This window comes from Babylonia areolata, chromosome 11 (assembly GCF_041734735.1).
Source record: "Babylonia areolata isolate BAREFJ2019XMU chromosome 11, ASM4173473v1, whole genome shotgun sequence".
NCBI lineage: Eukaryota > Metazoa > Mollusca > Gastropoda > Neogastropoda > Buccinidae > Babylonia > Babylonia areolata.
In genome coordinates, this window is record NC_134886.1 from 44736354 (window position 1) to 44752056 (window position 15703).

The 15703-nt window shown below is 41.3% G+C and overlaps 1 protein-coding gene across 1 annotated transcript in view; it reads left to right on the forward strand.

Moving 5' to 3' along the window:
- LOC143287262 (DNA-directed RNA polymerase, mitochondrial-like) overlaps window positions 1-15703 on the forward strand; it is a 73258-nt gene that overhangs the window by 53885 nt on the left and 3670 nt on the right. Inside the window, exon 31 of the mRNA XM_076595209.1 lies at window positions 8654-8748. Coding sequence (XP_076451324.1) covers window positions 8654-8748 — 95 coding nt within the window. The remainder of the gene's footprint in view (window positions 1-8653; window positions 8749-15703) is intronic.

Genomic DNA, 15703 nt, shown 5'->3' on the forward strand with positions numbered 1-15703 from the left:
GGCAATGCACATTATCAATTTAGAGGATAATGATGATATTTTAAATGCATGTATTACTGAAGATGAAATTACTTCAGCCATCAAAAGACTGAAGAATGGCAAAAGTGCCGGTGAAGACATGATTCGTAATGAATATATCATCAACAGCGTTCCTTTGCTGACAGAAACATACTGTAAATTATTTAACAAGATACTGGACGAAGGTGTTGTACCAGAAAAATGGGTATCCGGCTTGATATTGCCATTGTATAAAGGCAAAGGTGATACACTTGACTGTGATAATTATAGGGGGATAACTTTGCTCAGCTGTGTTGGAAAACTATTCACTACAGTGTTAAATGCTAGACTGACTGATTATATCAATACAAACAATATACTTTCAGGAGCCCAAGCAGGATTTAGACAGTCCCATTCTACATTAGATCAAATGTTTGTTTTGAAATCACTTATTGATATTTTCTCCATGAAAAAGAAGAAACTTTACTGTGCTTTTGTTGATTTTAAAAAAGCCTTTGATTCAGTTTGGAGAAGTGGGTTATGGCAAAAACTTGTTCATGAAGGTGTGAATGGTAAAATTTTGCGTGTCATAATGAACATGTATGATAGAATTAAGTCATGTGTGTTTTTAAATGGTGAAAAATCTGATTTCTTTAGCATTTGTAAGGGTGTGAGACAAGGAGAAAATCTCTCGCCTTTGCTTTTTTCTCTGTATCTCAATGATTTAGAGTTGTATTTGACTGAGCATAAGAGTCCATCTGTTGATCTTTTATTGAATGTTAACATTTCAGAGTTAGATAATTACATGCGACTATTTGTACTGTTGTATGCAGATGACACAATTTTACTTTCAGAGACGAAAGAAGGATTACAGCAGTCCCTCAATGTTTTTCACAAATATTGTTTAGAATGGAAACTAGTGGTCAATGTAAAGAAAACTAAAGTGATGATATTTAATTCTACAAACAAGCTAAAGCCTGTTTTTAAGTTTGGTGATGCATGTTTGGATGTTGTCGATTCTTTTAAATATCTTGGCATCGAATTTAGTAGAAACGGAACTTTTTATAAAGCTAAAAAAATGATTTATGAACAGGGCCAAAAAGCTATGTTTTCGTTACTTCAGTCAGCCAGAAATCAAGATTTACCTTTACATATCATTCTGGACATGTACCAGTCTATGATTGTACCTATTTTGTTGTATGGTGCGGAAATATGGGGTTATGAAAATGTAGATATACTTGAAAAATTAGAATTGAAATTTTTGAAACGCTTGTTCAAACTGAACAGAAATACTATGACCCAAATTGTTTATGGAGAAACTGGTATTTATCCAATTAGTGTGTTAGTGAAAATGAGATTAGTTCGATTTTGGACCAGCTTAGTAATATCAAACACAGAAAAATATTCTGGGAAAATATATTTGATATTACTTGACTTATATCGAAATGGTATTTATTCTTCAAAATGGATGAGTTGTATCAGACAAATTTTAATAGAAGCAGGGTATGACTGTGTTTGGGATGGTCAATTCTTCTTGGAGAGGGAATCTTTCTGCAAGAATGTCAACATTGCTTTGAGAGATAGTTTTCAAAATCTATGGAGACATGCTCTAGAGGCGAGTAGTAAATGTTTGTTTTATCGAAATTTCAAAAGTGGATTTGGTAGAGAAAAATATATAAGTCAAATGCCTGATAATTATGTTATCAGCTTCTTCAGATTTCGAAGTAGTAATCATAAGCTGGAAATAGAAACAGGGAGACACAAAGGCATACCACGAGAGTTACGATTTTGTAAGGTTTGTAACATGTCTGTGATTGGTGATGAGTTTCATTTTATAATGGAATGTCCCAATTATGATCAGTTACGAAATAGATATGTTCCTAAAAAATATTTGTCTCCAAAATCGGTTTTTAATTTTTGTAATATGCTTAAAGGAGGCAAAAAAGTCATTTTAGCTGTAAGTAAGATGATTAGATTTGCAAATGTTGCCTAGTTATACTTTTGGAGTTAAAAGACATTTGTGTTTTCTCAACTTTATGTGACATTGTTGTGTATTTGGAAATGTTTGTTATGGGCACGAAAATGAGTATTTTGCAGTAATCCTCCATACTCCAATAGGAGTGAAAGGATAATTAAAACTTGAAACTTGAAACTTGGACGAATCATGCAGAAAAGGGAAAAAGGGTGTTATTGAAATCTTGAAATCATTAAAAAAAAAAAAAAAAAAAGCTTAACTCGATTGATTGTGTATTTTTTGGAAAATGTTTGACACACAGATAGAACCTATACTTACATATGCAGCTGAAGTTTGGGGACTAAAAGTAAATTCACAAATGGAGAAAGTGCATACATATGCAATAAAACGTTTCCTTAATGTACCTATTCATTCATCCAACACAATGTTATATGGTGAAACAGGCAGATACCCTTTGTACATAAAAACATTTGTGAAATGCATTAAATATTGGCTTAAATTACTGAAGCTTCCACAATCACGTTTATGTAGACAGGCTTACGATATGATGCTGTTACAATTGGAATTACATAAAGAAAACTGGGCTTTTAGTGTTAAAAAGGTTTTATGTGAACATGGTTTTGGAATTGTGTGGATGTGTCAGGATGTAGGAAATGAACAGCAATTTATAGCAGAATTTAAAGACAGGCTAATTTGTTCTTTTAAAGTTTCAGTTTCAGTAGCTCAAGGAGGCGTCACTGCGTTCGGACAAAACCATATACGCTACACCACATCTGCCAAGCAGATGCCTGACCAGCAGCGTAACCCAACGCGCTTAGTCAGGCCTTGGGGGGAAAAAAAAAAAAAAAAAAAAAAAAAAAAAAAAAAAAAACCACACACAACCACACAAAAAAAAAAAAAACAAAAAAAAAACCAAACAAAAAAATACAAAACAAAAAAAAAAAAAAAAAAAAAAAACAAAAACGGGGGAATAAATAATAGATAAGCTTGCATAAATAAATAAATAAATAAATAAATAAATAATAATTGTAATATAGAAAAAGGTAGTAGTAATAATATTAGTAATACTAATAAAATGATAATAATAAAACATAAATAAATAAATAAATAAGACAACAATGGTGATAAATAAGCAAATAAATGTAAAAAATGAAGACACACATTCACACATACACCCACACATGCATAACAGAAATGCACCAGACATGCAGTTTCACATATATGAAAGCACAGTCAAATACATATAAACGTACATGAGCTCCAACACACACACACACACACGCATTACCGTGCACCTCCTCTACCCCCCTCCTCCACACACTTATTTCTAGTCTAAGTATCGCAGCTTCCACGGCACACACACACACACACAAACACAAACACACACTCACAGAGATGAACACTTACTTGTACAAGCACATATGAAAGCACAGTCAAATACATATAAACGTACATGAGCTCCAACACACACACACACACACACACACATTACCTTGCACCTCCTCTACCCCCTCCTCCACACACTCATTTCTAGTCTACGTATCGCAGCTTCCACGGCACACACACACACACACAAACACACACTCACAGAGATGAACACTTACTTGTACAAGCACACACACATACGCCCATATCTCCCACCCCCAACTCCACACACGTACATACAAAGATATATATATATATATATATATATATATATATATATATATACACGTTCCAATATCCTGTTGCTCCCACAGTGTAGGCATGCATACACTCACATACCTCATCCTCTACCCCACCTCCCCCCGCACTCCCACCTCCCCTCACACACACACACACACACACACACACGTACACATATCTCTCCTGACACTTGTGTACAGTTTCACTCTCGCGCATTCACAAACGCACTCAAAAGCACACATACACACAAACACACACAGCCGCCACTGACTGGCCGCAAGAGGGATGGGAAAAGATCTCTGATGCCAAGAACGTGGCGTCTAGTGTGTTGCTCGGTCTATTGTGTTTGGAAAGGCCCACAGAGACTCTGTTCCGTTTTGAAGAAATTTGCGCAATGTTGGTTTGGAAATGATGCCGATATTTGTTTGATTTGCAAAGCATCGTGCTCTACCTTTCATGTTAGATTTGCGGCCGCTCCCTCTCTCTGCTTCTATTTCTTTGAGGCGATCGATGGTGTGATGGCCTTGTACCTGTTCTTTTTGGTATTCTTTGACTTTTCTGAGGATTTCCGATTTTCCTAGATGTAGGCCGCTCGTTGGTGTTGCGTTACCAGCAAGTCTGTCAGCTCGCTCATTTCCCTTAACACCTGCATGTCCCGGGCAGTATGACCATGTGAGTTTTTTAATCTGAAAGTTGCGCATTGCGTTATGCCACTCTGGGCTTCCCATTCCGTTTTCAATTTTCTGTATGAGGTTCATTGAGTCGGTTAGAATCATGGCATGTTGGTTTCCGGGCGTATGGAAGGACGATAGCCACTGGAGGGCATGTGTCACAGCTTCAACTTCCATCGTTAGGCTGGAGGTTGTGACTTTGTAGGCAGCATTCTCTTCCCAAATTGTTTTTCCATTTTGTTTCGCAGTGAATCCCCAGCCAGACTGGTCTTTGGTGACTGAGCCATCTGTGTATATGATGATGTCCTCTTCTTTACTGTTTTCTTCTATAAGCAGCTTCACTTCCGCATCAGTTTTGCCCTCTGGCCATTCCCGACAATGTCTTCCTAGAGTGGGTGAAATGACTGTGTTGAATAGATGGTTGAGGTTTTCGGGGTTTTTCTCCCATTCTTTTGTTTCTTTCAGGTCTTGAAGTCGGCATACTAGCTGGATTGTGTCTTCTGCTTGCCCCATCCATGATCTTCCTCGTCCTAGACGGCTGCCTTTTGGTTCTTTGACTGCGTCATGCAGTGGGTTTTGAGGGTTTTCTAATGCTTTGAAGTAGGTCTTGACCTGTTCTAACTTGTTTCTGGCCTGCACTGAAGGAAGGTCAAGCAGGTATCGCATGGTTTCTGTGGGCGTGTCTTTTGTTGTTCCAAGGATCAGCCTCATAGCTTCATTTTGGACTCTTTCTAATTTTAGGAGGTTGCTTTGAGACGGTGTTGTTAGCCCAAGTCCGTAGTCGATCACACTGAGGACGAGTGATTGGTATAGCAGGAAGAGGTGGCGTTGTTCAATTCCTTTGGTTGCCATTGCTTTTAAGACTGAAAGGCCCTTTTTGCATTTGAGAACAGTGTTTTCCGTATGTTTTCTGAAGGTCAGCATCCTGTCGAAGTGTATTCCTAGGTAGCGTAGGCATTCAGTTTTCTCAATTTGAATCCCATCGAATGACACAGAAGGTGGTGATTTGCTCGCGGTTTTGTTGTTGAGGGTGCACAGCAACGTTTGGGCTTTCGCTGGATTGATGGAAGATCCTGTGTCTTTGCACCATTGAGCAATATTGTTTAGTTGTTTCTGGACGGCTTCAGTTCTTTCCTGAGCATTTTTCGAAGTTTTGAAGACCAGGCCGTCATCCGCAAGGGTAAGCACCCGAGCAATTCCATTGTTGTTTAAGTCTGCAAGGCCCTTCGTGTAGACATTGTAGAGGACAGGAGAGAGTGGAGACCCTTGTGGCAGTCCCATGGATGGTTTAGAAGGTGCAGACATCCAATCTCCGAGGCGTAAGACGACGGTTCTTTCCTGAAGCGCTGCTGCTATCCATCTTGTCAGTGTCAAACTTACTCCATACCTTAGTAGCAGCTCCATGAGGTGCGCAAACTGGACTTTATTGTAGGCATCTTCAAGGTCAATTGCTACTGCTAGTGTTTCTTCTTTTCTTTGAAATCCTTCATACACCTCATATGCAAAGGCAGCTGCATTTTCCCATGTGGACTTGCCTGTTCTGTAACCACCTTGATTTGAAGGGAGAATGTGCCTGTGTTCAAGATCCCTTGCAAGTTTCCTGGCTATCATGCGTTCCATGAGCTTTCCAACAATGTTTTGCATGGTTAGGATCCGGTAGCCGCTTACCTGACGATGGTCCTTTCCTGGTTTTGGTATGGGTTTTAAGAAGCTGTGTGTCCAGTCCTCCGGCACCTGTCCATTGTGGAAACTGTTTTGATATAGATTGAAAAGTTTGCTTCTGTCTTCTTCCGATAGCTCCTTGATGTCTGAGTAACGAACTTTGTCTGGGCCAGGAGCCGATTCTTTCTTGCATTTAGCTATTGCCTCGTTTAGATCATCCATTGTCAAGTCATCATCAGGTCCAGTCTGCATAAGGGTTTGGTTTAACTCCTCAACATATTTCTTTTTCTCATCTAAGTTTCTTTGATCACTCTGTTGTATGAAACGTTTGAGCAAGGCAGATCCTTTTTCTTCATTTGTCTTAAGCTTGGTTCCGTCAGTGTCTAACATGTCTGGGGTTGTTGTTGTGCACGTTTTCCCTTCCATGCGACGATAAAATTGCCAGAACTCTGTCAATGTTGTGTCATAACTGAGTGCCTCGCAAAACTGTTTCCACTTGTCATTTTTGGCCTCTTGAGCAGTGACTTCAAACTGTTTAGTTTTTTCTTTCATTTTTGTTTCAATATCTTTGTCCGGAGATGGTTTTGTTCTTTCTTTTTGCCAAAGTTTGACAGCCGCATGTTTTTCTATCCAGGCTCTCTCTGTGTCGGTATTCCACCATGGGGGCTGAATAGTTTGCATCCTGTTCAGTGCCGTTCTTTTGTTTCTTCTGCGTCTTAATTTTTCGATGACGGTTGTCTCTTTGGTTTCATACTGAAATGGATCACGCAGTTTCATACAGGGTTTATCGGACAGTTTCTGTAGACTGAAAGCTACCGGGAGGTGGTCGCTGCCTTGGTATGGAAGCGTCTCTGCATTCATTTCTGCTCTGAATTTTGGAGATGTTAGAGCGATGTCGATCACACTGTCACTGTCCCCTTGTCTTGTTCCAAGGCGAGTTGGGGATGTGGTTGTTAAAGGGCTAAGAAGAATTTCCCCTATCATTCCTTCAAGTGCGAGTCCTTGTGGGTTGGTGTTCCGCTGGTCCCATAACTTCGATCTTGCATTGAGGTCTCCACAGATAATGACCGAGTCTCCAAGTTCGTTCTCTATTTCCTCTAAAAAGGCCCAATCCTCTTTTGTTGTGCAGGTTCCTGGGTGAACGTAGGCATTGATGAGCACGATGCTTTTGTGAACTCCGTCAGGTTTGTCAAGACGCACCCCCAATAATTCACATGAGTTGCTACACCATTTCTCTAGATTTATGGTGGAAACTTTGTTTTTTTAAACAGAACTTTGTTCTTTTAAACAGAACTGGCACTCAGATATGGAAAGTAATGACACATATAGTTGGTTTTTAACCCTAAGAACTTTGTTCTTTTAAACAGAACTGGCACTCAGATATGGAAAGTAATGACACATATAGTTGGTTTTTCACATTTAAAAGCATATTTCAGATGGAAAAATATCTCACAGTTATAACAAATAAATGGCACAGACTAAATTTGGCAAAATTTCGCCTGAGAACGTGTGGTTTCAAAGCAAACAAAAGATGGTTTCAAGCAGACACATCCACAGAATCGCCATGCCCTTTGTGTGCATTCAGAGTGGATGATGAAATACATTTCCTGTTTCAGTGTAAGTCATATGATGAACTGAGAAAAAAATGTGCATTCTTTGAGTTAGATATTGCTAAAAGACATGATCTCGTTGCTGCTTTATCGTCTGATAATGAAGTTATAATACAGTCGATAGCGACATTTATTGCAGAAGCATACACATTAAGACATAACCTTATTAACGATAACAATAATGGTAATAACGAGGAAAATAATCACGTGTAGTATCTAGTCTTGTGTGTGTTCTGATGATAACTAAATATTGATAAAATTACATAACAACACAACAGAATGGGTGGCTGAGTTTGGTTATATTATTCCTTTTTTCTTTTTATTTTCTAAGTGTTTATTTCATTTGTTTAAATTTGAGGAACTTTGAAAAAGAATGTGAGAGGGTATGCGAGAGGTACTACTGGATAGAACAGAATGTGCTCTGCTATTCTTGTGTTAAACAAAAATAACCCATCCCCCCCTTGTCAGTAGACCCTTGCAGGTAATAACAATAAAGTGTCAAAGTGTCTCTCTCTCCCCCTCTGTCACTGATCACTGTTTCTGCTGTGAGACACACTGTTCACAGACCTACCAACCCTTCCATTTTCAATGGATTTATCCTGTTTGGGTTGCGCTTCATTCCACTTAAAAAAGAAGCAAAAAAAAAAAAAAAAAAAAAAAGCTAATCTGTATTGTAGTTTAGTGCACAGAGCTGAATAGCTGCCTTGTGTATTCCCCAGTGGAGAGTTAACAGAAGTTCCTGTCAACATGTATGTATGTATGCATGTGTGTGTGTGTGTTTTGTGTGTGTGTGTGTATGTTTGTGTGTGTGTGTGTGTGTGTGCTTTGTTTCGGACTGACTAGAAATTACAAAGTGCTTTGAGAAGCTTTAGAGTGTTATATGAATGTAATATTATTATTGTCATCATCATCATCATCATGATGCTGTGGATTATGATTATTATTCTCATTATGAGTTTGATTATGATTTTCCTTCTCCTTCTCCTTTTTCTTCTTCTTCTCCTCCATCTTCTCCTTCTTGTTGTCATTATTATCATCATCATTGTCATTATTGCTGTTGTTGTAATCATCAGGTGTGCCGAGAACAGTTTGTGGCCTTGCACAAACAGCCCCTCCTGGAGGACCTGTCCAGACAGCTGATTTCAACATACATCCCTGGCTCCCACAGGTCACCTGAACTCTGTCTGTCTGTCTGTCTGTCTCTGTCTTTTCTGTCTGTCCAGACAGCTGATTTCAACATACATCCCTGGCTCCCACAGGTCACCTGAACTCTGTCTGTCTGTCTCTGTCTTTGTCTCTGTCTTTTCTGTCTGTCCAGACAGCTGATTTCAACATACATCCCTGGCTCCCACAGGTCACCTGAACTCTGTCTGTCTGTCTCTGTCTTTGTCTTTTCTGTCTGTCCAGACAGCTGATTTCAGCATACATCCCTGGCTCCCACAGGTCACCTGAACTCTGTCTGTCTGTCTCTGTCTTTGTCTCTGTCTTTTCTGTCTGTCCAGACAACTGATTTCAACATACATCCCTGGCTCCCACAGGTCACCTGAACTCTGTCTGTCTGTCTCTGCCTCTGTCTCTGTCTTTTCTGTCTGTCCAGACAGCTGATTTCAACATACATCCCTGGCTCCCACAGGTCACCTGAACTCTGTCTGTCTCTGCCTCTGTCTCTGTCTTTTCTGTCTGTCCAGACAGCTGATTTCAACATACATCCCTGGCTCCCACAGGTCACCTGAACTCTGTCTGTCTGTCTCTGCCTCTGTCTCTGTCTTTTCTGTCTGTCCAGACAGCTGATTTCAACATACATCCCTGGCTCCCACAGGTCACCTGAACTCTGTCTGTCTGTCTGCCTGTCTTTTCTGTCTGTCCAGACAGCTGATTTCAGCATGCATCCCTGGCTCCCACAGGTCACCTGAACTCTGTCTGTCTGTCTGTCTCTGTCTTTTCTGTCTGTCCAGACAGCTGATTTCAACATACATCCCTGGCTCCCACAGGTCACCCGAACTCTGTCTGTCTGTCTGTCTCTGTCTTTTCTGTCTGTCCAGACAGCTGATTTCAACATACATCCCTGGCTCCCAAGGTCACCTGAACTCTGTCTGTCTCTGTCTTTGTCTCTGTCTTTTCTGTCTGTCCAGACAGCTGATTTCAACATACATCCCTGGCTCCCACAGGTCACCTGAACTCTGTCTGTCTGTCTCTGTCTCTGTCTTTTCTGTCTGTCCAGACAGCTGATTTCAACATACATCCCTGGCTCCCACAGGTCACCTGAACTCTGTCTGTCTGTCTGCCTGTCTTTTCTGTCTGTCCAGACAGCTGATTTCAACATACATCCCTGGCTCCCACAGGTCACCTGAACTCTGTCTGTCTGTCTGCCTGTCTCTGTCTCTGTCTTTTCTGTCTGTCCAGACAGCTGATTTCAACATACATCCCTGGCTCCCACAGGTCACCTGAACTCTGTCTGTCTGTCTGTCTCTGTCTTTTCTGTCTGTCCAGACAGCTGATTTCAACATACATCCCTGGCTCCCACAGGTCACCTGAACTCTGTCTGTCTGTCTGCCTGTCTCTGTCTTTTCTGTCTGTCCAGACAGCTGATTTCAACATACATCCCTGGCTCCCACAGGTCACCCGAACTCTGTCTGTCTGCCTGTCTCTGTCTTTTCTGTCTGTCCAGACAGCTGATTTCAACGGCAGTATTAACATTTTTACCCGTGCACTCTTCAGTGTTGAAGTGAGAAATCAAATCCACCCAAATGGGTATACCGGCTTGTGACAAAGTTGTGCACCATCTCTGGTTCGACATTCTTATATTATAATGAACATTTTTACCCGTCTGCAGTACAAAACACGTGAGAAAGTCCAAAACGGGTGAAAATGTTAATTATGTATATAAGTTTGTCGACTATAGTAGAGGATTTTAAAACGAACTTGTCGAGATTAGAAAGGTGTCTAAAATACCGGCTTGTGACAATTGAAGTTGTGCACCATCTCTGGTTCGACATTCTTATATTATAATTAACATTTTTACCCGTCTGCAGTACAAAACATACGTGAGAAAGTCCAAAACGGGTGAAAATGTAAATTATGTATATAAGTTTGTCGACTATAGTAGAGGATTTTAAAACGAACATGTCAAGATTAGAAAGGTGTCTAAAAAGGGATGCTTTTTGGGGCATTCCATGCACCTAGCAAGGGGCTTGGAAAGAATGGGGGATACGCAAAGTGAAAGAAAAAATCGGACCCATGGGTCAGTTCGAAGTTACCCGTCTGTGTTACAAAACATACATGAAAACGATTAAGACGGGAGTGTGTATATATACACAAGTTTGGGTCAGTACTCGTAATGAAACTTGTCTCGATTCTAAACGCCGGTATGTCCGAGTTCGTGGGGCGTTTCATGCATCAAGCAATGGGCTTGAAATAGAAAAATTCGTAAAGAAATCGGGAAGCTTGTCGCTGTCATATCTCCAGGAGCGGACATGCGCGAACGGGACGTATAAGGCAGTTCGATCGAAAGCGGTCAGTGTATGCGATCGCCAGGTTATTTAAAGTGAAGACGGAATGAACTGTACCATGCTTCGCGAGAGGATGAAAACAGAGTGGGGGGCAAGACAATAGGTTGTGATCCTAACATGAACATGACTGAAAATAATAAAACAGCTTGCATGAAACACCATCACGTGTGTGCGACGTCAAAAGAGTGACGGCAGTCTCCTGTGGTGGGTCCGTTCTTTTCGGCCTGTTTCGTTGTACGTCCTTGCTGTATTGGTTCCGACAGCACTGACCGGGTACACGTGGAAACTGCACACCATTCCCTTTATTGCAGTGCTCAGATGCGTTGCACAGAGGACTTCACATTAAAAAGTGAGCGGGACTGGTGGAACTGACCTTCCTTAACAACGTGCTGTGCAGAAAAGTCACATACCGAAATAGGAAAGTGCATTTTAACGGCCGAGTCAGTGTCCGTGCTGAACTTAACCGTTTCAATTGGACAGCTGCACGTCCCTTTCTTGTCAGTGATGCTTTGGCCGGCTGTGAATGTTCAAGTCAGTGATTTCATGTGTGTGTGTGTGTGTGTGTGTGTTGAGAACTTCATTCCGTGATTGTCCGTGGTGTGTGTTAGACAGCTTGTTTCCTTGACAGCACGCGTCACATACGTGTGTGCTGTGTCCTGTGTTGCATGTCAGTGTGCTCCTGGCCTTCCGTGGAGAACTGAGGGCGAGACATAAAATATTTAGCTCCACAGATGGCCATTCTTTCCGTACGCACACAGTTGTTCATGTTACGTTCTGAACCCATCAGTTGTCTAGTCCTCCACTCTTGTTTTCATCCTCCCGCTTAAACACGGTGCAGTTCATTCCGTCTTCACTTCAAGTACAAGATTGTCAGTGCACAGTGACCTCTTTCCTACGTCCCCTTCGTGCACATCCACTTCAGCACTGGACAGGACAGGTCGTGCATGTACAATCACAACATTCCTTCAACATGTGTCTGGCAGTGTACAGTGACAGCTTCATTCCGTGTTTGCCAGTGTGTCCGTATAGTTGCCGCGGGGGCTCAGGCTGACTTCATTCCGTGACTTATGATGTGCGTGCCAGTGTACACTCACAAGTTCATTCCGTGATGATGTGTGTAGGGTTGACAACTTCATGGTTCCGGGATTGTGTGTGTAGGCACTGACACCTGAATTCATTTCGTGGTTTGGTGCGCCGACGGTGTACACTGACAATTTCATTCCGTCAAAGTGTGTGTGGGGCTCTGCGCAAAACATGTGGATTCATGTACTACATCGGTAAGTACAATCACAAACCCTTGTGTCGTCGTGCACTGTCGTTTTCAGCCTCGTGCGAACTGGACTCCACACTTCATTCCAATTACAGTTTCGAAGTGCACAACTCAGTACCCTGAAAGCAGCACTCCATTTTTAGACACCTTTCAAATGTGGACAAATTCCTTTTAAAATCCTCTTCTATAGTCGACAAACTTATATATATATATAATTATTATTTTTACCCGTTTTGGAGTTTTTCACGTATGTTTTGTACTGCCGACGGGTGAAAATGTTAATTATAATATAAGAATGTCGAACCAGAGATGGTGGACATGTTCGTCAGAAACAGGTATACCCATTTGGGTAGATTTTATTTCTGACTTCAACATCGAAGAGTGGACGGGTAAAAATGTTAATATTGCCATTTCAACATGCACCACTGACTCCCTCAGGTTACCTGAATTCTGTCTGTCTCTCTCTCTCTCTGTCTGTCTCTCTCTCTGTGTCTGTCTCTCAGTTGATTGATTGATTGATTGATATGGATACTTATATAGCACCTATCCTTGGTCGGAGACCAAGCTCTAAGCGCTTTGCAAAACACGGAGTCATTTGTACAACAGGCTGCCTACCTGGATGGAGCCGACTGACGGCTGCCACTGGGCGCTCATCATTCATTTCCTGTGTTATTCAATCAGATTTCAGGCATGCATACATACACTCAGACCGACGTGTAAACATTTTACGTATATCACTGTTTTGTCTTTTTACCCCTCCATGTAGGCAGTGATACTCCGTTTTTGGGGCTGTGCATGCTGGGCATGTTCTTGTTTCCATAACCCACCAAATGCTGACGTGGATCACAGGATCCTTAAAGTGTGTATTTGATCTTCTGCTTGCGTATATACACGAAGGGGGGTTCAGGCACTAGCAGGTCTGCACATATGTTGACCTGGGAGATCAGAAAAATCTCTACCATTTACCCACTAGGCGCAGTCACCAAGATTCAAACCTCAGACAATCAGATTGAAAGTCCAACGCTTAACCATTTGGCTGTTGCGGTTCTCTGTCTGTCCAGACAGCTGATTTCACCTTAGACTCCTGACTCCCACAGGTCACCTGAAGTGGAGCAAGGCAGCAGAATGGTTAAGACGCTCAGCTGCCAATACAGAGAGTCTGTGAGGGTGAGGGTTTGAATCCCGCTCTTTCCCTTTCTCCCAAGTTTGACTGGAAAATTAAACTGAGCGTCTAGTCTTTCGGATGAGATGATAAACCGAGGTCCTGTGCGCAGCAGGCACTTGGTGCACTGAAAAAGAACCCATGGCAACGAGAGTGTTTTCCTCTGGCAAAATTATGTAAAAAAACCCCCAACCAAACCACTCTGATAAGTCCACAAATATATAAGTATTCACTCAAGGCCTGACAAGCATTTTGGGTTATGCTGCAGTCAGGCATCTGCCTGTGTGGTGTAGCATATATGGATTTGTCCAAACACAGTGATGCCTCCTTGAGGAACTGAAACTGAAACCTGAACTCTGCCTGTCTGTCTGTCTGTCCCTCTGTCTGTCTGTTTGTCTGTGTCTCTGTCTTTTATTTCTGTCCAGACAGCTGTTTCCAAATTATACTCCTAGAGCCAGTTGGATTGCTCGAATGGAAGAGCCTAGTATGGTCTTAACCTGCTACTAACTGTGTGTAGTATGAAACTGACCAGTGGCGTAGTTCGGTCAACGTAGGCATTTAGTGTGCGTGTGTGTGTGTTTGTGTGTGTGTAATACCATCCATTTGGGTGTGTGTTTGTGTTTGTGTGTTTGCGTGTGTGTGATTGTGTGAGTGTGTTTGTGTGTGTCTGTGCATGTGTACATGTGTGTGTGTGTGCATGTGTGTGTGTGTTTGTGTGTGTATGAGAGAGTGTGTGTTTGTATGTGTGTGTGTGTGTGTGTGTGTGTTTACCAGTGAACTGACCAGAGCAGTGTGTGTGTGTGTTATGTGTGCGTATGTGTGTGTGTGTGTGTGTGAGTGTGTGTGTGTGCATGTGTGTGTGAGATGACCAGTGAACTGACCAGTGCAGTGTGTGTGTGTTTGTGTGTGTGTGTGTATGTGTGTGTGTGAGATGACCAGTGAAGTGATTAGTGCAGTGTGTGTGTGTGTATGTGAGAGAGAGATGACTAGTGAACTGACCAGTGTAGTGTGTGTGTGTGTGAGACGACTAGTGAACTGACCAGTGCAGTGTGTTGTTGTCTTCAGTTTAACGTCTTTCCACTTGAAGTGATATTAGACGGGGGGGGGGGGGGAAACCGTGGGGGTAGGGGCTGTGAGAGGGGGAGGGGTAAAAGTGTGTGTATGTGTGGAGGGTGAATAGGGAGAGACAACGCTAGGAAAAATGGAAACGTTATAAACGCCAACATCAAACAAATATAACATCTATAACAAATGTCCTATAGGACTATGCAGCAAACCTTCTGCAATAACAAATAACATATTGGAATTGTTAATAACACATTCAAAAGAACTTTTGGTGAAGTCTGGCAAAAAACATTTTAGATTCTGACATTCGAATATTACATGGTTGCTAGAAATATGTTCTCCACATATACATCTGACATCTTTGCTGAACTTTGTTACAAAAGCGTTCAGTTTTATCCTGTTTGATAATGTATGAATCTGCCTTAATCTTATTGAATTACTGTATGTATTTGACTGATTGATAGTTCCCGGTTGTTGACCATTAATTACACTATGGTTTAAAGCTTTGCCGTTTTCTTGGTATAATTCTCTGATTTTGTTCCACGATGTTTTTTCTAGTATTCGATAACCCTCTTGTACAGATAGAGGCACATAAAGTTCTATGGTTCCCTGTTCGTTCTTTGCACCTTTTCTTGCAGTCCTGTCAGCCCATTCATTGTAGAGAATACCAAGATGTGAAGGAACCCAGAAAAACGTAATATGTGTTCCTTTCAAGCTTAAAAGATGTAAAATGTGGCTGATTTCTAGTATGATTTTAGATTTGTTCTTACAATTTGGTGAGTTTAAAGCACATAATACAGATTTGGAATCAACGCAAAACAAGACTTGTAGAAGGCAAATTGGAAGATCAAGAATATGATTTAGAGCCATAAGAACAGCAATAAGTTCAGCAGTGAATATTGAACGATTTTTACCAATATAGTATGATCTTTCCGTTTTCAGTTCTGGTATAACGAAAGCTGAACCTGCTTGGCCATTGTCTAATAGTGAGCCATCTGTGTAGATCTGTAAATGATCACGGTATCTATTTTGAAGGTGTACTCGGACTTCCGTTGCCATGATATTCGGATTTTCATTCTTTTTAATGTCAGTATGATTAACATCAAAATGTGCTTTA